At 32.7% G+C, this 22,651-nt stretch overlaps 1 protein-coding gene across 50 annotated transcripts in view; it reads right to left on the reverse strand.

Annotated features, from left to right (window-relative positions):
• Positions 1–22,651, reverse strand: part of mtd (TLD domain-containing protein mustard) — a 380,034-nt gene that overhangs the window by 38,895 nt on the left and 318,488 nt on the right. For 37 of the 50 annotated variants that reach the window (XM_085951051.1, XM_085951049.1, XM_085951048.1 and 34 more), the window contains one exon: positions 22,468–22,524. In XM_085951051.1, the coding sequence (XP_085807177.1) occupies positions 22,468–22,524 (57 nt within the window). Of the gene's footprint in view, positions 1–19,205; positions 19,293–22,467; positions 22,525–22,651 lie in introns of all 50 variants that reach the window. The other 13 variants (XM_085951044.1, XM_085951050.1, XM_085951022.1 and 10 more) reach the window with 1 other exon arrangement.

The following is a 22,651-nucleotide window of genomic DNA, read 5'->3' on the forward strand; positions in this document are numbered from 1 at the left end:
TTATAACGCATTGATCACTGTCATCAAGTGTTTATTGTTAATCTATTTGTTTGGTATTATAATTGTTTTTGACGCATTTTGAATAAATAAATTATGAAATATAGCGTACTATTCCATTAATTCTGAAATTGAAACATATAGGTACTGTCCATATTTCTCCAACATCTGCCTACGCCCTGGTTTACTCAGTCCAAAGCAGCTTCCCTCTAATTTGGAACTCGAAACTATCCTCCACCTGGTACGATTTCAACCAGGCCTTCGTTTACCTTCCTGCTTCTTGAGCATCAGCGTCTTTGGTTTTTGGTTTGCGACTCACGCATCGTATGCTTTTGTCTCAGCTATATAAAGCATTGCTCCATATCCACTATGATGGGTCCGAAACTCCGAAGATAACGCGCAGAAAGCCCTGATTAAAGGAGCTGAGTACTCTTTAAATATTTTTGGTCTCGAACCACGTTTGAAGCTATACCCACTCCAATATTTTATAATACATTGATTTTAATGGCCCCACCACACCACACCCGGTCTTAATCGGGTGTATCACGGGAACCTACGATTGATGTGAAGCATATTTTTTTATGACTGGAAATGTCTGAGGAGCAGTTACCCAAGACCGAGGCCGCCATGCACTCAAATGTGCTTTGACTGAATTAAACGACTTTAAGTTAATAGTAAGAGTACCTACCCGTGGGAAAGATGAGCACGTAGAGGCAATATTAAAAATTGTAGTAAGTAACAAAAGCTAATCACATTGGCAGTTTGACAAATTTCATAAATGCAACAAAATTGGGCTTTATGGCAGTAGCGAATGGTGGAGGTAGGCTGTTAAGTTCCGCCATAAATAGTGCAAATTGTTGGTCATACGTATTAATTTTTATTGAACTAAGCTACAATTATTCACAGATTGTATTGGTTAGTTTTTAAAAATCAATTAAACCCTGCCTAAACCAAACCATAATAGTTTTGATATATTTTGGGCGATACGACAAAATTGTGCATATTTTTTCATTCATACTTTCATGTCTTCATAATTCATTAAGCCCTGCTTAAACGCCCTAAACCAACATAAATAGATACAAAATAATATTATATCTATAAAATATTAAAAGTTATGTATGTTTTAATTGCATAATTTTAGATATTTTTTAGATAGACTAGTATTTTCTGACTATTATCTATTATGGCTTGGTTGTCGCAGGGTTTCATTGAATTTTAAAAACTAACCAACACCTTCTGTAAATTCAATGAAAACAAATACGTATGACTAACAAAGTTTAGTGTACACGAATTATGGGGTATCTTAACAGCCTCCCTCCACCCCTCGCCACTGCATTATGGCGACTAGGTCGGACGGCCCGATGGGGCCAACAGCTGGTTTTATATATTTTATAATACATCGATTACTGTCAGTGTGTATTATAAATATTATAATTATTATTTTTGTTTTTTTTTTATAAACGTTTAACTCGCGGGTACCTATTCTATTAGATATATTAAATTATTATTATTATACTACCACTAGCCGCGCACAAGGTGTTCTGTAATCGCAGTGATAAAAGATAATTTGGATTTATTTTTAACATTTAATATCTGTAACGCGAAATAATGGTATGGCTATCGATTTTATTGTATAACTCTATTATTTTAATGAGCTTGTAAAGCGCTTATTTTTTTAAATATGGAATGTAAGGTCGTACAGTATGACCGGTTTGTTTAATATTAAAATTATATTAAAGAAGAAAAAAAAAACAATATCGAGGACTAATATTTTGATGTGTGATGATAGCGAGTGATGTTTATCAATTCATTATATTGAAAAAAAAAATCTCCTTAACGGCCCATATGCTCAGCGTAGGTCAAAATGGAGCTTTCATGGTATTTTCATAGCATAACCCTGGACATTCCTTAAACGTTGTAGATAATCTATTTATATAATTTTGAAGCCTTATTATACTATATATTTATTTTAAACATTTGATGACTGCATAAAGTATTTTTATTACATAAAATTGTAAGTATTCTTTTAAACCTGTCGCTCTAATGTTTTAGAATATAGTCATAATTGTCAGTCATCAAATGATTAAAATAAATATAAAGGATAATAAGGCTTCAAAATTATATAAATAGATTATCTACAACGTTTAAGGAATGTCCAGAGTTATGCTCTGAAAATACCATAAAAGCTCCATTTTGACCTACGCTGAGCATGTGGGCCGCCATAAGGGTTAAAAATAATACATTATAAACTATTAATTTATAAATCATTAAGGGGGGACATGCTCGTCGAAGGTCAAAATAGAGTTTTTATTGTATTTTCAAACCATGATCCTGGACACTCCTTAAACGTTGTAGATAATCTATTTATATAATTTTGAAGCCTTATTATCCTTTATAGTTATTTTAAACATTTGATGACTGCATAAAGTATTTTTGTTACATAAAATAGTATTCTTTTAAACCTCTCGCTCTAATGTTTTAGAATATAGTCATATTTCAGTACGTCCATGTGAGGTGGTGTTAAGATTTTTTACATTTATTAATTTTTAAACGCATTTATAAAACCATTAGCATAATTTATTACGAGATAATTTTTGTAAAATATTCACGATAAAAAATTATATTGATAATCTCTGTGATCCCAAATTTGACAAGAATTAGGCATTTTATTATTCAAAAAATCGGCAAGATTAACACATTTGAAGATGATTCTAAAGATATTTATTATAAGCTATGTCTTTGACCATTCAAGTGTGATAAACATCTTATGAATAATGATTGCTTTATAATATTTATTGACCTAAGAATAAGGTAGTGTTTTTTTGAAATACGCCATTTCTTTTGTCATTCCCCAGTGGTTAAGCTACAACATACGGCCGTAGCCATAAATTGAAAAACTATAATTGAAGTAGGGAGTAAAATGATATTAACGCGCGTGTTTGAACATGTACCGTTTAAAAAAAAATAAAAAATAAATCGGTTAAGTACATGTTCAAACACGCGCGTTAACATAATGTTACTCCCTACTTTAATTATAGTTTGTCATTTTATGGCTACGGCCGTATGTTGTAGCTTAATTACTAGGGAATGACAAAAGAAATGGCGTATTTCAAAAAAACACTACCTTATTCTTAGGTCAATAATTATTATAAAGCAATCATTATTCATAAGATTTTTATCACACTTGAATGGTCAAAGACATAGCTTATAATAAGTATCTTTAGAATCATCTTCAAATGTGTTAATCTTGCCGATTTTTTGAATAATAAAATGCCTAATTCTTGTCAAATTTGGGATCACAGAGATTATCAAAATATTTTTTTATCGTGAATATTTTACAAAAATTATCTCGTAATAAATTATACTAATGGTTTTATAAATGCGTTTAAAAATTAATAAATTTAAAAAATCTTAACACCACTGCACAGTTATGTACCGAAATATGACTATATTCTAAAACATTAGAGCGAGAGGTTTAAAAGAATACTATTTTATGTAACAAAAATACTTCCTGCAGTCATCAAATGTTTAAAATAACTATAAAGGATAATAAGGCTTCAAAATTATATAAATAGATTATCTACAACGTTTAAGGAGTGTCCAGGATCATGGTTTGAAAATACAATAAAAACTCAATTTTGACCTTCGACGAGCATGTCCCCCCTTAAGTACCTAGTACCTATTCACAAAATACAGTCAGAGGAACCAAGAAACAGTTGCGGTTTAAGGGACGCACAGGCCCTATTTCAATCAGGTTATTTGGTCGCATTTGTGCTAAAAATGCAAAAATACAGCGATAGATTAATTATTGTGAATTTTAAAATAACGTATCTGCTGGGAGATTTTGTAATATTCCGGTGAAGCGATGGCTTCGAGGAAAAACGCAACAGTCAAGATGTACATTTTCAGGATGCAGTTTACGAATTTGGTCAAATCCACTTTTTAACACAGTGAGAAAAATCAATATTATGTGTTCATTCCTCTTTCCTAAAAAGTGTGTTTACTATCAACTTAATAAATACGTTGACACCTTCATAATGTACCTATTATAGCTATGTGTACATTTCATCTTCCACTTCAATTCAACTTTTTAATTCTGGTTTTAACACCGAATAATTTTGCGCGTGCTTTATGTGGAAAGCGTGTTACGCACCACGTCAACTGTCTACACTTGTACGTCAAATAGTTTTCAATTTTTCACAGGAAGCAGTGTTGTCATATTCTTATAATGATGATTTTAAGACAAGGATGTAAGAAATATAGTATTTTTGCGGAATCAATACTGACGTAATGTTGAAAAGAAGTCCATCTGTGATGGAACTACGTGCGCTAGCACTTTCTTCATGAAAAACGGTAATATTGAAAGCGGTTCGAGGCAGGCAATGCGCAGGCTACACATGCACTGCGATGCGTTCATCCATTGCCGACTGAAGAGGAAAGCCGATACATTTCACGACTGGTCCTACCTTTCCGCCCCTCCCGTTCTCTATGGATGACCTGTCATTGTCTATAGAGTGCTCAAACCGACGCGTCTGTTGTGTTCACTTGTCAGAGTATTCTTAGTTTCAGATTAATTTAGTGGTTCTGTGTTATTAATAATTGGAGGTTTATACTCTTCAGTCATTATAGAATACCAAACTCTGCTTGCAAGTTTTTTTTATCAATAAATAGTATGGCAGTGGACCACTCGTTGCTTGTGCAAAAAGTTATGCTCAGGCTTTATTAATCTAAAGATGGCGGTGGTTCATCTAACGAACGAAATCCCAGCAAGATGTCTGCCTTTGCGAAGACGTGATTGGTTGAAATGGAGTTGACGCTGTTTGTAAATAAAGCTGTCCGGATTTGTCATTTAGGTATATAACAGCATATTCAGTTGAATTTGGCGAGTAGAGTAAAATCACATGGAATCAATCTCTCTCAAAAGAGTGGATCTAGCATTGTCAATTGATTAGTTGTCCGATATTGTGATTCATATACAATGATTATTTCAAGTCATTATTTAATCGTGAATACTTCTAAAAATATTCTCTATAAAAAACAAACAAATTCTACACCACATGATGGATAAACCTATCCGTTGTTAGGCATGACATGTAATTATTATGAAATGAGATATTTTCGGCATACGAAAATAAAATTGACAATACCGGCCCATCATCAATTTTCACTCACAATAGGCGACTTCGCAGCGCCGAATTTTGACGTTTAATTTTGAGGTTATGTAACGGAGTCGTACATAATAATGAGCGGGAAACTTTTCATAGACAATAATAAAATAATACATAGATCCGACAAAACGGTAATGATACCTGGATGTTGCAATTATAATTCGCGGCATAATGGCTTGCAGTACAGTATTACGCCGCTGCAGATAATACGCGGGGAATGTCGCGGATTTGTGACATAATAGATAATGCAATGACAATAGGGCGAATAATAGGCAATGTCATACATATTCGGAATGTGATGTGGCATGGGTATCCCAAATAAAGCCATGATTTCGAATTAATATCATTAAAAACGACATACATCTAGCAGAACAAAACAAAACATAGTTGTCATACATGACCACACCGGTGTTTTCAACTGTCATTTACAAAAATATGCCGGATATGATAATAAATAAACTAAATGACAGCCAGCGTTGTCAAAAATGTTAGATTTAATGTGACACGGCAAATGCGAGTATAGCAAGCTAGATAACAATTAAAAGTGAAAGATCTAGATAGAAAAAATACTTCATAAGGCCCGTCGCCCATTACGACGACTAAAATCGCAGTCTATGTGTACATTTCGGTTACATATATATTGTACGTAAAGCATTTCACCGTGGCACAGTTAGCCATGAGCTTTCTTATCGGAAAGAGATGACCTTAATACTATACGATCTCCAATTTTATTAGATTCAATATGAACATTAATTCAATTTTCATATCTGATTTTGGCAAAATTCATGAATTCAAGAATGAAAACCTAACCTAACAAACAGTACTATACGACCCAAAGAGGTTGGACGGTCTTTAATATACGAAGTGTGATACGGTGAACTGCATACGTAAGAGTTTCCGGACACGGTACATTTCTAGGATGAATTTATGATCGGTTAATGTACCTAGAATTAAAATTTATTTTAAAACATACCATTTGTGAATAAATATAATTATATTATTTCCATTTCAAAATAGGCCCCCATGGTCATGCCTCCCATCGCACTACGGGCTCTTGTACCATGTAGTCCCATGACTGCTTTTCATAATACCTAGTGTGTGCGATAGAAAAATGGAGATAAGTCTGAAATCAACACTTTGTCAGGTGACCCAAGAGAAGACTAATTTTTAGACAATATTATATGCGAATTTATATATTACTTCAATATATACATATACATTATAGATAATTTAATAAAATATAATATTGTACGCATTTTCAGAGTTATTTAGATTTTTCCTTTTCACACCGTCGTTTTTAAATTATTATATTTTATTAAAAGTCTATAATACTAAGGTTATAGATAGAACAACAAACGAATTCACACAACACCTCTAGACAATAAAAAAAACAGCAAATAAAATAATACAATTAATATATACAGTGCACACATATTATGAAATATAATACATAAATACTTTCATTAAAATTAGAGACAATTTTTTTTGCTTTAGCTGTACGCATCGGCGAGTTACCTATTTAAAAATACGCCTGTTTGGTGAGCTTTACTATCACGAGTGGATTCTAATGAACCATTGCCGACTCAAGTAGAAAGCCTCGACTGGTCCTACTTATCCCGCCCTTCCCGTTGTTGTATATGTATGAACTAACATTGCCTGTCATTGTTCTATATAGTGCTCATACTGACGCGCCTGTCGTGTTGGTTTGATTTGAATAGATAAGTTACATGATGAATAATACACTAGCATTAACACACCTTCTACAAATGTAATGCATAGATCAATGCTAATATTTTTTTGGAAATCAATATTACCATCGGTTATTTATTAATAACACTGATAGTTAATATATTTGATTTGAGATTTTTTTATAATTCAATTTGAAACTAGAAAGGGCGAATCGATATGTCAAGCAATCTGGGATCTGATTTTGACAGCTGAAAAGTGGACCACTCGTTGCTTGTGCAAAAAAATATGCTCAGACTTTATTCATCTAAAGATGGCGGTGAATGAACCTATTGAATTTAAAAAAAAACTCAACATATTATAAAGAAATAATCATAGAATACCCTATACTCTTACTTACCAGTCAACAATTATTAATAATTAATACATCCTTTATTCACTGCTTGGATTTGAGAATTAATTTATTATAAGTATATTCTCAAAATCATTAATACAAAAGGGTTGAGGATTAAAAGTATGCAAATGTTAAAAAAGAGTTAAAAGCATTTTTCACATGACCATTTTTTCGCTAACAAGGATTATTCTAACACGTGACTGGTTTGAAGCATTTTACTCGGAATAATATTATGTAACTGAGTTATGTAAGGGCTTCATCAATAATATTATGTAACTGAGTTATGTAAGGGCTTCATCAATAATATTATGTAACTGAGTTATGTAAGGGCTTCATCAATAATATTATGTAACTGAGTTATGTAAGGGCTTCATCAATAATATTATGTAACTGAGTTATGTAAGGGCTTCATCAATAATATTATGTAACTGAGTTATGTAAGGGCTTCATCAATAATATTATGTAACTGAGTTATGTAAGGGCTTCATCAATAATATTATGTAACTGAGTTATGTAAGGGCTTCATCAATAATATTATGTAACTGAGTTATGTAAGGGCTTCATCAATAATATTATGTAACTGAGTTATGTAAGGGCTTCATCAATAATATTATGTAACTGAGTTATGTAAGGGCTTTATCAATAATATTATGTAACTGAGTTATGTAAGGGCTTCATCAATAATATTATGTAACTGAGTTATGTAAGGGCTTCATCAATAATATTATGTAACTGAGTTATGTAAGGGCTTCATCAATAATATTATGTAACTGAGTTATGTAAGGGCTTCATCAATAATATTATGTAACTGAGTTATGTAAGGGCTTCATCAATAATATTATGTAACTGAGTTATGTAAGGGCTTCATCAATAATATTATGTAACTGAGTTATGTAAGGGCTTCATCAATAATATTATGTAACTGAGTTATGTAAGGGCTTCATCAATAATATTATGTAACTGAGTTATGTAAGGGCTTCATCAATAATATTATGTAACTGAGTTATGTAAGGGCTTCATCAATAATATTATGTAACTGAGTTATGTAAGGGCTTCATCAATAATATTATGTAACTGAGTTATGTAAGGGCTTCATCAATAATATTATGTAACTGAGTTATGTAAGGGCTTCATCAATAATATTATGTAACTGAGTTATGTAAGGGCTTCATCAATAATATTATGTAACTGAGTTATGTAAGGGCTTCATCAATAATATTATGTAACTGAGTTATGTAAGGGCTTCATCAATAATATTATGTAACTGAGTTATGTAAGGGCTTCATCAATAATATTATGTAACTGAGTTATGTAAGGGCTTCATCAATAATATTATGTAACTGAGTTATGTAAGGGCTTCATCAATAATATTATGTAACTGAGTTATGTAAGGGCTTCATCAATAATATTATGTAACTGAGTTATGTAAGGGCTTCATCAATAATATTATGTAACTGAGTTATGTAAGGGCTTCATCAATAATATTATGTAACTGAGTTATGTAAGGGCTTCATCAATAATATTATGTAACTGAGTTATGTAAGGGCTTCATCAATAAATGTTTCCCCTAAAGGGAGGCTTTGCATAGTGCCCAGTAATAACATACAAACAATCAACACTCGCACATACAGTCCTACAAACTTATCTGAAGAATTGATGGGGGAGCCACGGTCGAAAACTAACCAATCAAGACTCGCAACTGGACAGAATCTGACATTCGAATGACGTTTTCAATATGGCGTCCATATAGTAGAGCACACGTTTTATAACTTTACACTTTGTTACTACAGTGACACTCCTCTTTACCTGATTGCCTTGCATACAATTACATCAAAATTATATTATTCACTTGTATTTAATATATGTAGTAATAAGAAAATAAATTGATAATATTATGTATATGTAAAAAATATATTTTTGGAATATATTACATCATTTTCATCCTAGAGCCGGAGTGCAAAGTTATGAAGTAGCAACTCTAGTTCGTACTTCCATTTTTGATCGTTCTTCAGATAAGTCTGTATGACTGTACTGAGCTACGGCCGCCATCTTGGAAAATGGAAGATTTTTATTCATATCTCATCAACGGTTGGAAATATCGACATTTTAATGAGAATATTAAACAACGGTTAACTATTGGTTATATTTAAATTTTAAATGACTGGGCACTATATTAATAGCAGTACCTGTGTATATTATGCCAAGCCTTCCCCGTTTAGGGGAATTGAGGCGTCTAATTCAAAAAAGCGATAAGTCCACATTTGGTTAAAATCTAGAAAAAAATACGCACGTATTCTTTGTATAATTTTACACAATACGTATTGATCTATAAATTCCAAAACGCGACAAAACCCCACGAAAAAAATATTTTAAGACTCGATTTATTACAGAAAGCGCTAAAAGTCCGTGTTGTCCTCCTATGCTATAGCATCTGGTAAACTCATGACAGTGCCACGGAAATATGTGCCTTATGCGGAATAAATTAAAAAGTGAGGTACAAGCAGCGCTGCGTCCAATTTTATTTTGCCTATATTTATTACATTTAAGACTTTATCGGGTGAAACAAATTGCCATTAGGTTCTACTTTCGACATAGAATACAACGGAAAAAATAATCTCACGTTAAAACAAATAATTGAAGCTTGAAACATAAAAACGTTGTTTCCCGCAAATATCGAATTGTGGACTTGTCGCTTTTTGCAATTAGACGCCTCAATTATTTAAAAGTGTTATTTTCATGTAATATACACACAATATATTGAATTTGTAACAGCCTATTTAATTTAATCAACTTGTTTAGGTACCTACGCACTTGGATTCTTTTAATCCTCAGATCCTTAATATTCCCCTTTTTTGCTTTCATACTTGCAACATCTAACACTTATTTTAACTTAAATATACACCAACTATTTAAAATTACGAAAATCGATACATTATAAACAGTATAATAAATTTATATTAGTTCTATACAATCAAAAAACTTTTATAAGGAATTAAACACTTTTAAATTTTATACACCACATGTCTCAGAACATACATACACTTTGTAGATCGTGGAACAGTTTACGAGGGGATGAATAATTGAGGTGACATGATAATATGTCACTTTAACCTATACATAGCGGTAGCATTTGTGCAAATGTGGGTTGAGCGAATACATAGTTTACATCCAATTCTGGCAACACGTAGACAATGTTAAGTTACCTTTAAAGTAAAGTCTATAGTATTTCAAAATATATCTAATTGATACGTCCGATATAGTTTATAAAATTAGTGGCGAAGGGTGGAGGTAGGCTGTGGAGATTTGATATAAGTAGTCCACACTAAACTTTGTCAGTCACACTTATTTGTTTTCATTGAACTATAATTAATACAAATTACCGATGTTATTGCTTAGTTTTTTTTAAATTTAACTAAACCCTGCCTAGACCAAACTATAATAGTTACGAGGTAGGTTGTGGATATCAGACAGAAATAATGCACACTTTGTCAGTTATTAAAAGTTTTCATTGAACTAAGAAAAATTGCAATGGTTTTTAAAATACGATTAAACCCTGCCTACACCAAACCATTAGAGATAAAAAATATTTTACCATTGAATATTTTATTGAATTTATGGATAGAAGAATATTCTTATCTAATATCTATTAAACTCCCACGATGGCCGCGCGGATTAAGCGTCGGCATATAGCGTCGTGGGTCCCAGGTTCGAATCCTGGGTCTGGCAAGTACACATATTGTTTTTCAATTTGTGTATGAGTCAGAAAATGGACCTAATAGGTTGAGCAAGTGGCTGACATCCATTTCTCGTAAAAACAAAAATCTGTTAATACAAACCTCCACTCTGTGGAGGCCCAAATGATCCTATTAGGATCGGATATGGTCGAAAGAAAAAGAAGAAATATCGATTATGGTTTACTTTAGAAAGGCTTGATTGAATTTTAACAACTAACCAATATCATCTGCATTTTGTATTCTTAATTCAATGAAAACCAAGAAGTATGACTGACAAAGTTTACTGTGAACTATTTATATCGGATCTCCACAGCCTACCTCCACCCTTCTGTACAGTACATAACCATTTTATAATATATGTTTGAGGAGTTTTAATAATATATGCCCGTATTGTATGGATATTCTATGTACATTGTAGAAACAGAGTAGACGGGCATGCTGTAATTCTCGGGTCTGGATTACTAAAGCTAAAGGGATTTTAATCAAGTGTTCCTAAATTCGTAAGAGCTCAGGGATCCGAAAAAATAACGATTTAATGATTTCGAAAAGAATGAGCAACCGTCCCAAAGCGAATGTGAAAATTTTAACAGCCTTTAAAAACGTTCGAATCGTTTTATAATTTTTTCTTAGTAGGTACCTGTGCCACCTGTAACTAATTGGTAAGGCAAAATGTCATTTCCTCCATTACCACGAATTTAAAAATAATTTACACAACACCACTGTATAAGACTGTGCAAAGTTCACTTGCTCGAATGTGAATAGAGGCTGAACAAGTGTTTTAAAAAAAAACAATAAAAGCAAGAAGAATACAATTAAAATAAATTTCAAGCGTTTCAATCTTGACCATTCTGTAAGGTCTCACTAATAAGTACAGGATGTTAAATATTTTGGTTTTCAGTGAATATTCGCTTTATATAATACTTATAAACTATTCCACAAACCGGTATTTCCATTTTGTCATAATTGTGAAATTAATACGGTAACGTAACGTGACAGTACAAGTGGGAACGGACTTTATTATCACAGTAAAAATAGGTTAACTTTTTAGGACCATAATAATATGTAATCTTGACCGTTCTGTAAGGTCATTAACTCACAATATAAGTAGTACAGGATGTTAAATATTTCATTTTTAAGTGAATATTCGCTTTATATAATTATTAACTATTCCTACAATCGGTGATTCCATTTTGTCATAATCGTGAAATTAATACGGTAACGTAAAGTGACAGCAGAAGTGGGAGCGGACTTTATTACGACAGTAAAATATAGGTTAACAAGATTTTTTCTTGGGGACCCTAATAATAATATATGGACTAACCCAGGGTCTCTCAAAGTGTATTGTTATTCTGTCTCCTTCTTATCCATACATGATATAAGCGAAAGATAATAAATACATCGATAGTTTTATGGGAAAACTACACGATCAACATATATTTTGAGACATGTCGTGTTTTAAAATTTCGACAGTTGCATACAGTAAACAGTACGTACAGTAAGTTGCTAAAACATTAGGCAGTGTTCGGAAAGGTTTATATAAAACAAATAAACGCTATTCTAAGAAGGCAGTGCTGGTTTGTCTATGGTCATTCACATTCCACATAAGTAGCATAGTATATTATTATTATTAAAAAAAAAACATCATAATAATACCAATTCAAACTCTTTACACATTCTAACACAATCAATGTTTCAATAATTAAAAAAAAAACAGGAGAAAATTACTTAATTAAAACACAAATCTGCTAAAAGTGTCTAAGTTCTAAGTGCAACTAAGAAATGTTATTTTGTATTTGTGTTGATAAAATATAATATGAAGTTTATTCCTGCTATGATCACACACTATGTTTTTGTGCGCATCAGCGAATCTAGTATAGTTAGATGTTTACAATATGTAGGCTGTGTACATTCGCCATATATTAAATAGTGCACACTAAACTTTCTCAGTCATAGGTACTTATTTATTTTCATTTAACTAAGAATACAAATTGCAGATGGTGTCGGTTAGTTTTTGAAAATTCCATTAAACCCTGCCTAAATCAAACTATAATAGTATAGGTAGGCTGTGTAGATCCGACAAAAATAATGCACACCTTTTCAGTCATACTTATTTGTTTTCCTTGAATTAAGAATACATAATAGTGCAGTTTGTTGCAGATGGTGTTGGTTAGATTTTTTTTTAAATTCACTATAGCTTGGTTTAAGCAGGGTTTAATTGAATTTTAAAAACTATCCAACACTACCTGCAATTTGTATTTTTAGTTCAATGAAAATACATAAGTATGTCTGACAAAGTTTTGTGTGTACTATTTATGTCGGTTAGGGGATTTTTTTATAACTCTAGCTCCACGTGGTGAACCCTGGAAACCTGAGCAACTACACCTCAGATCAGGTAGTCAACCCTGGTGGAAAGTGTGGTCAGGGCTAATGGAGAAGGAAGAAATGGCCCTCCGAAAAGGCGGTTGGGCGTGGGGCTAACAACCTCATCCCGTAAAAACGACACTGTTACGAAACCACAACAGCAGCCTCGGAAACCAGACACTAAACTCATAGGGACAGGTGTACGAGTCCAAGACCCACACCGGGGGTTTTTTTTTTTTGAATTATTAATAACCATGTCCTTGCTTTTTCGTAAAAGGGGGTTGTTAGTAGTTTTGAACAATCACAAATACCCAGGCTTTGAGAAAAACACATAAATAGTGTGTGTCCTGACCGGGAATCGAGGCAAGCGCCTTACGCACTGCACCACGAGAGCCGCCTAGACCCACACCGGGTTGTCGCGCCCCTGATGATGATTTATGTCGGATCTATACTGCCTACCTCCACCCTTCGCCACTGAGGCATACATAGTCTGGGGCCATCTAGGCTAAACGGCCGTTTAGTCTTTTTATGCTGACAAATATAAGATTTCACATCAATGTGTGAGAGTTTCACATATTTTTTGTGCGCATGCGCGAATCCAATATAGTTTTAAAATTGTTGCTCAAATTATTTGAAAATTTTTTTTTTCTAATACGTGTAGATAGATATGGTTTGGGGCACTTTATCATCGTCATTTTTAGAACTCGCGATCGTATACCTAACAACGAAGAGCTTTCGGACCCTTGCCGTGGGTTCATTAATTTGAACGAAATAAGCAATCCAAATCCATCAATAAATTAACATACCATAAAAAAGGCCTGATTATAGTCGGCCTTCGGTAGGTACGTATCATGGCCGACGATAGACAGACCGGGGCACTGAATTGCGAGTTACGATTGTAGTGCTATGTTATGTAGGTATGTATTACCATTTCAATATGAAACAATCATAATTTTATAGAAACAATTCATATTGCACTCGAAGTATGAACAATAACTAGCATTACGATCGAAATTTACAGTTTCGTGTCACGGCTTGACTATTAATGGGCATTGGTACGTATATAGGTAACTAAAAAGGTTACATGTAAATTGTACGTAAGACATTTCACCGTGGCACAGTTCGCCGTGAGCTTTCTTATCGGAGAGAGATGACCGTGTGGCGTATACTATACGATCTCCAATTTTATTAAATTCAATATGAACAATAATTTATATTTCATATCTGATTTTGGCAAAATTCAAGAATGAAAACCTAACCTAACCTAACAAATAATCCGGTATATCGGCTATTTTAATTTTTTTTGCTGCTGGCTTCCTATAAAGTGTAAACTGACAAGAACAATGTTTTATTTAGACATGAATTTTATGTCAGTACTATACGACCCAAAGAGGTTGGACGGTCTTTAATATACGGCCATATACTTCCGATACAAAATTTCACGGTGAAGTGTGGTACGGCAAACTGCATACGAACAAGTTTCCGGACACGAACTAAAAATACAGAAATTTATCAACATTATTTGAAGGCTACTTCATACTGACTCATTTTATAATCAAAACGAAAAATAATTGACTTTTTGCGTTCAAATTGCATCGGTAAAAAGTGTCACAACGAGTTATCGTTCTTTAAGTGTGACTACATTAATGCAACAATGTAACAAGTCAAAGGTTGTCTACCATCACAGTAGCGATAGACGAGGTAAAAATAAAACAATGCTACATAAATTATTATATTTTTACACAGATTAGGCTAACGACTGAATTGTGCATTGTGATGAAAAATCGAAGGTCAAAATATCAGAGACGACAACAATCGAGGAGGAAAATTACAATGACGATTGATGCTGGCGCAGTTTATTAGTCAATATTGGGAGATAACCCCGCCATGGTCATGCAACGTGTGACCGTCACCGAACCATGAACTCATGAAACGAAGGGTTACATCAGTAGGGATTGCAATACCGAATATCGGTATTTCTTATTGAATGCCGGTAATCATCCAAAACATATAGAGTGTGTTTAGGAAAAAGGGCGTAACCCTCGATTTTTCGAAAAGTGCTTTTATTAGATATTAAGGGCCGTATGTATGAGATTCCGAAATTCTTTACAAGCTATTTAACCGATTTTCCACCATATAGCGTATATCGCTGTTTGTGACGTAAGCAATCTGACGTCACACGTCATTCAAAATGGCTGCTTTATATGTCACTTTCAAATGTCATTTTTAATTCATTCATTACAACAAACGTTTGCTTGAGGCCCTCGTTCATTTTGTAGACTCTGTAAAACATTTGCGAACTTTAAAAACAGTTCCTAGTCGTGCTGTTTACAAAATACGTATAATTTTGATCCCTAGTCTATAATCTAGAACTAGATAGTAGGTAACTGATACAATGCTCGTACCTATTTCGCTTAGAAAACGAAATATTTCTCATGGAGAGATAAGATGGATTTACGTAAGATTACGATAAAACATCTCCGCTAAACGACCGCAAAAATAGTTATTTAGCTTAGTTATTAAAATAGTTATTTAGTTAAATAGCTACTGCTGTAGCTGGCATTACAATTTGCAATTGGAAGCATTTTGCATTCTTCAAAATATTATGGTACCTACCTACCTAATTAATTATTGTAAGATAACTGTAATTCAGGTTTTAATCGGGGTTAATTAATTTTTAATTTATGAAAAAAAAGCATTATTTATCTTCTAATATTTAACTTCTTTAATTATTATTAGATCGAAAATATATTACACCAAATCATCAATCATCATGCACCCAATGTCTGTGCCTATTTAAAAAAATATATTAAACTAAAAAGTCTCAAAAAACGTTTTCTGTCTCTCCTGTAAAAAATTTTCAGTGAGGGTTACATCCTTTTTCCTAAACACGGTCTATTATAGAAAAAAAGAAGTACCTATCAACACACATAACTATTAAAATCTATAATAACACTACTTTATAGCAACCTAAAATACCTACCTACATTTATTATGATGACCTTTATAAATATGTAGGTATAGTATAGATCATAATATTTTCAAACTGTTAATTTTTACTAATAGGTACTATAAGTCCCGGTACAGAAAAATCTGTCTGAAATTCAACATTTGTTGGATGTATTATAAACGTTGGATCAGTAATTTATAGAATTGGAAATATTTGCAATGAATGTTTTCTTTTTCGAAATATGTTAATTCATCGCGACAATTCTATAAGTATTTAATTTTAAAAACAAAATACACAGCACATCATTAAAAATTGTCGCCTCTGGGGAGCGCATTGACCAGTCTCACAGCCCTCGCTAACGGCGCCCAATAAGCTTGACAAGAGGAAACAATTTTGATCCAGAAGAGGTCATGGCTAGAGTTGGGTTTCGGAAATTTCCCGACGGGAATTCTCAAGAAACTTTCGAGATTTTCCATCCCGAATCTCGAGAAATGAAATTTTTAACATTTCGGGAAATCCCGGATCTCGAGAATCTTTTCGCGGGATTCGGAATTTCTTTATTATCAAATTAACAACGATTTTCTATATGAAAAAAGTGGACACAAAACGTTCAGAGACTGGTCGGGGCATTTAACACAATTAAGCCAACGTCGACTCAAAATGAGCGCAATTTTTGCAACATCAGGGAATTTTGTGTCTAAAAAGCATACGCGATTGTCAGACTCAGCGATTGACAGTCTGTGTTTTTTTAAATTATATTTTAATAAGTAATGTTTTGAATTATTTTTGTTTTCCTATTTCTACTTTGTTTGTCTTCTTACATGAATAAAAAAAATCATATTTTTTTGGAATTGGTCTGTTTATACACTGATTTTAGGATTTTTACAGTTTTTTTTTTAATTCCCCGATAGCTCGAGAATTCTCGAGAATTCTTTTCTGGAAATCCCGAATCTCGAGAATTCAAAATTTCATCATTTCGGGAAATCCCAAATCTCGAGATTGAGATTTTCTCGGGAAATACCCAAATCTAGTCATGGCTGCATTTATCGCTCGCATTGAATCGAGAAGTGTCTGGGCACGAGGTATGTGAGCGAGGTGAGATTGGCGGTCAAGCGCACCGATTAACTAGTGACTTTTCGACTTAAAAAGCGAGTAGTATGTGTGAGCGTTCCAGTACGCCATTTTCACCCTAGTAAATAGATTTCAGTGAAAAAGTGTCAATCCAGCAATAAATAAATCTGCAGTGCGAAATGACTTGCAGATTATTTAATCATTAGCCTTAGTAGCATAACATATAAAGGGATTTTTTCAACATCTTTAACAGAAACATAAGTGCCTGCGTATTCATAATATTATGTTGATTGCATAAAAAGTCTTATTCTAGTTTTGTAACACTAATGCGAGGTGTTTTAAAATAAACCTCAGAACATAGAAATGTGAATGGGCTACAAATAAATCTGCAATGCGAAATGACTTGTATCTAATTTAACTATTGTCCTCAGTAACCTTTTTTCCAGCTTAACTCATATTATAATATAGAAGAAAGGTTTTCTTTAACATCTTTGGAACAACCATAGGTAAGTATGTGTATAAAACACTATGTATTATGTATTTGTCAAGTCTAGGTTCGTCGAAAATGTATCGATACATTTATTCCGATATAATACTAATACCAAGTATCGATAATAATGTTCAGATAAGATACTGATACCATGTATTGATACATTTGTTCATATACAATACTGATACTAAGTATCGTTACATGATATGTTTCGATACGAGAACAATACAAAGTATCGATACATTTTCTTTCGATATGAGAAGTCGTCACGGTAACCACGATGGTATAAACTGTTGATTACACAAGTCAAGTTTGAATATGACAGATAGGTACATCAGTGAATGTGTCAATATATTTAAAATAGTATAACGGGTATAGCCTAAGTTAATAACATCTGTTTTAGGTGTGAAGTTGAACAAAAAAACATGCTTGAGAAGTTATGGATACATTCTAACACTTGGGAAAGCTGGGATCTAACATCCCGGTGGCGATTTGTCGGTATAGGCATATACTATAATAAGAATTTTCTAATAAATTATTTAAATTAATAAACCTATTAGAAAAATCCTAGAAAAAAAATTGCATCAAGTGAGATTTGAACTTTCAATTTTAGCTTGATAGGCGAGTGTTTTACCAAGAATTTTTCTAAGATTTTACTATTAGGCACGTTTTTCAAGATATTTCAAGAAACACTCTGGCTTTGAGAAAATCACATAAATGGATTGCGTCCTCCTCACTGGGAATCAAGTCAAGAGCTTTATGTATTGAACTATGAGAGCTGCCATCTAATGCAATAAAGATCTGAACCGTATTCATCCATATACGTAATCAGTTGGAAAAATCCAGACAAAAGCAGATGAAACCAGTCCAGCAGGGCAGGGCTATTCTAAATAGTTAATTTTATTGCTCCAAAATAACACAGATATCACTTTGAGCAATTCCATAAACAAGGTGGTATCTACAATAATTGTTAACAATAACCGTCAACAAATTACAAATGTAAAAACAAGTTATAAATGCTAAGGAAACACCTATAACATTTAAATGTATTTCGTTAATATCGAAATAATCACCAGCCAGCTTAAGCTCGAGTTTTAATACTACATACAGTAAAAAAATGTGATTGATATAATATATGTTTGTGAAATATCTTAAATCAATCACATAATATGTAGCATGTGCCTAATCCGACAAATCGCCATAACACGGCACCCGTAGACATATAGAAAGGTGTGAAGGGTTGTTGCCACTACGGGGTGTCAAACGGTACACACTATACACTAATATCAAGTTATCTGTATGCGGGAGAGATGGCGCCTAGTGCGCCAGTCGCGCTTTGTGCGTTGGACGGTACCTCGTCACGGGATTGCTCATCCGAGTCTCCGGACAGGCCCTGGCTCTTGAGGATGGAGTAGATCTTCACGTAGGGCGCCTTCAGCAGCTGACGGTCACCATGCGACATTTCATCACATCAGTAACATTTTAAATCATGGCAGGATTTTTTTTATAATCGTGTGACATTCTGATGAATTCATGAAATCTGAAGGTTTGATAATGTACTGTTTTCTCAGATCGTTGTTGTGTTATGGGCACTGTTTTTCATGATTGCATGACATTTGGATGGCATCTGATGATTTCTTGATACATGATTTTATGAGAGCATTGCGAATAAATTGCTATATTTCATGATTGATAGATGAGTGACATATTGATGACGTCTGGTGATTTGGTATTGCATTATTTTCGATAATGTGTAATGATTTTTAGTGACATTAGTTCCATTATAATGACAGTTAATAATTCTTCCGATGAGATAAAATATGCATGATTGACATTTAGATGACATCCGATTCCGTACTGACATTTTGATGATGCATGATTTCTTTTCCTTCAAGTGATAATATTTTGATGAAAGTATTGACGATTCATTTATTCATGATTAATGCAGCACCTTCGTGAAATATTTGCATAAGCGGTGATTTCATAATATTCGAGTTAATCAATTCGTCCATTATGGCTGTCGTCCGTTTCATTTTGTAGATTTCAATCGATGATTTGATAGTTTGCGATGGGGAATCCTAGAACCAATGATGATGAAATGAAGATGTAGCGGCAGTTGATAGATGATTCAATGATGACAGTTGGATGGTAGATGACAATAATATGATGATTGTTTTATGATGTACATCAAAATACATTGTAGAAAATAAATACATCGAACACATTTTTTAACATAATATCTAAAAAAACTCTTTTGATTTCATGAATTTGGATACAGTAAAAATGACTTAATTTATGTAAAAATTTACAAAATTGCTCTGAAACAATATACAAAAATAATTACGGATATTATACTGTCTACCTATTACAATAGAAAAGACTATAGTATTAATATAAATATATGAACTATTTAAAAATTTTGTATTTGAACAGCTGAATAATATACGATTGCAATTTCTGTAAGTTTTACACAATAATGTAAATTGTATTGAATATTAGTGTATGCATCACATTTAATTACAAATAGAGAAGACAATACTGACATCATAATTCAGACTGTCAATTCATTAACACAATTTGTAGACAAAAAAACAAATAAAAAATGAATCATTTTCATTGTATTAACTGCAATAAATAAAATTGTTAACAATTCTAAATTGTAATATGTACAATTAATTATGCATTACGGTGTCATTATCCTAAATGATTATATTTCCGTTTCTAAAACTAATACATCAAGCATTAAATTTAATAAAAATGTAAGTAGAGGTAAAGATTGTGAAGAGTAAATTGTGTTGTCATGTGATAAAAAAAACATCTCTCATTTTCCCCATGATATTAAACATTCAAGTACCTATCATTAGAAGTGTATTATAAAATTAATATACCTACCTATATGATAAATAATTAAAAATAAATAGGTTATGGAAACAGAAACTTGTGAAACATTTGGTGTATGGCATCAATTTTTAAATTTTGTAAAAAAAATAGGGGTCATCCATATACGACACCACACTTTAAGGGGAGGAGGGGCTGTAAAAAATGTGAAAAAATCCGTGAGAAGTGAAACGATTGGAGGGAGAGACATTAAAAAAACAGCGAAAATCGTGTGACGTCATTCATGAACGACCCCCCTTATATTGTGTTCGTCTCCATAAAAATTTGACCACAATAATTTGTTGGGCGATTTCATAATTCGAATTATTTGATGTTAATTCATAATTCGTTTTTCATTGAAAGTAAAAAAAAACATCTTTGCTAAAATGTAATATTTATATTAGAATTAATTAATTTAATAATAAAGTTATGATCTTTAATTATTAGATCTATAAGTAACGTTGGAAGATATTATTTTTGTGTTGTAACAAACCTGTTAACGTCTTAATAAATTATACATATTAGGTAATTTATATTCCTCGAGTCATTAGAGAAAGAATAACAACTCCGACTGGTTTTTTAAAATTCATAATATTATGTAATACTTACTTACCGAATTTCCATAAAAAAAACAAAAATAAAATAATAGTTCGAACCAACTATTTTAAATCCCATTGTTTGTTGTTTATATAAAATTTTATAATAAAAAATTAACATTGACATTTGTCAATAAACCTAAGTGAGTGAGCTCTCATACAAAAACTCAGTGTAACAATAACTGAACAAATTTATTAACGGCACTCAGTTAATATCAAAAAAATGAGACCGTACAAAGCCTATACAATATTCCAAGGTAAAAAAAAAATATTGTGGTGCCGACTGTCATATGTGCCATGAGATTGTGATTGTGATTAAATGATCATCCAACAGTGGATTGATTCAGGCTGATGATAATAATAAATATGAATGTACCCAATTGTTACTTTACGTACAACATTAACGTACACGTTAACAACATTTTGCTTACTATGGAATACTGTAGCTGTGTGCGAGATAGGTATCAATAATAAATGAATGCTGTAGGTTTTAATGGAGTTTTGAGTCAATATCATATCGATTCTCGGTGTTTGAACTGTCTAACAGCAGTGGCGAAGGGTGGAGGTAGATTGTGGAGATCTGACATAAATAGCGCACATTAAACTTTATCAGTTATACTTATTTGTTTTCATTGAACTAAGAATACAAATTGTAGATAGTATGGGTTAATTTTTAAAATTCAATTAAACCCTTCCTAACTAAACAACAATAGATAAAAAATATTCTTCTATCTATTATGGTTTGGTCTAGGCAGAATTTACAGAATTCAAAAAAGTAACCGACACCATCTGCAATTTGTATTCTTAGTTCACTTAAAACAAGTATGTGACAATGTTTAGTGTGCACTATTACTTGATGTCGGATCTCCACAGCCTACCTCTACTCTTCGCCACTGTCTAACAGAAAGATACGGTTATTTTTCTTGATATTAATTTCCTTTACATTTAGCATATCGGTTTTTTTATGAAACACCCAGTTAATTAATATAACATGTTCATGTTTAGTAGATATGTAGTATACTATACAATTGTAATATGTAACATAAAACAGTTGAGTAATTTGAGGGTAAAATAGTTTGCAGTCAGTCTGTAACAATGTGCATTGTCGAGTTGTAAAAAATATATGAAATCATTGGTACGCACCTCCCAGGATTCTCTCGTCAGATCGCCCATATCACCTTGGCTGTCAGATCGCTCGCCCTGTGAGAGAAAGAAGAAGATTTCTATTAGATTTGTAATAATTCACTAATCATTGCGTATATTCTGTATTTCGGCACACTGCCGATCTAACCTCGCTCTGCAGGAATGTTTCAAGAGTGGACTGTGT

Source organism: Rhyacophila brunnea, unplaced genomic scaffold, assembly GCF_057557595.1.
Source record: "Rhyacophila brunnea isolate RB1 unplaced genomic scaffold, BYU_Rbru_1.0 scaffold_24, whole genome shotgun sequence".
NCBI classification, from domain to species: Eukaryota; Metazoa; Arthropoda; class Insecta; order Trichoptera; family Rhyacophilidae; genus Rhyacophila; species Rhyacophila brunnea.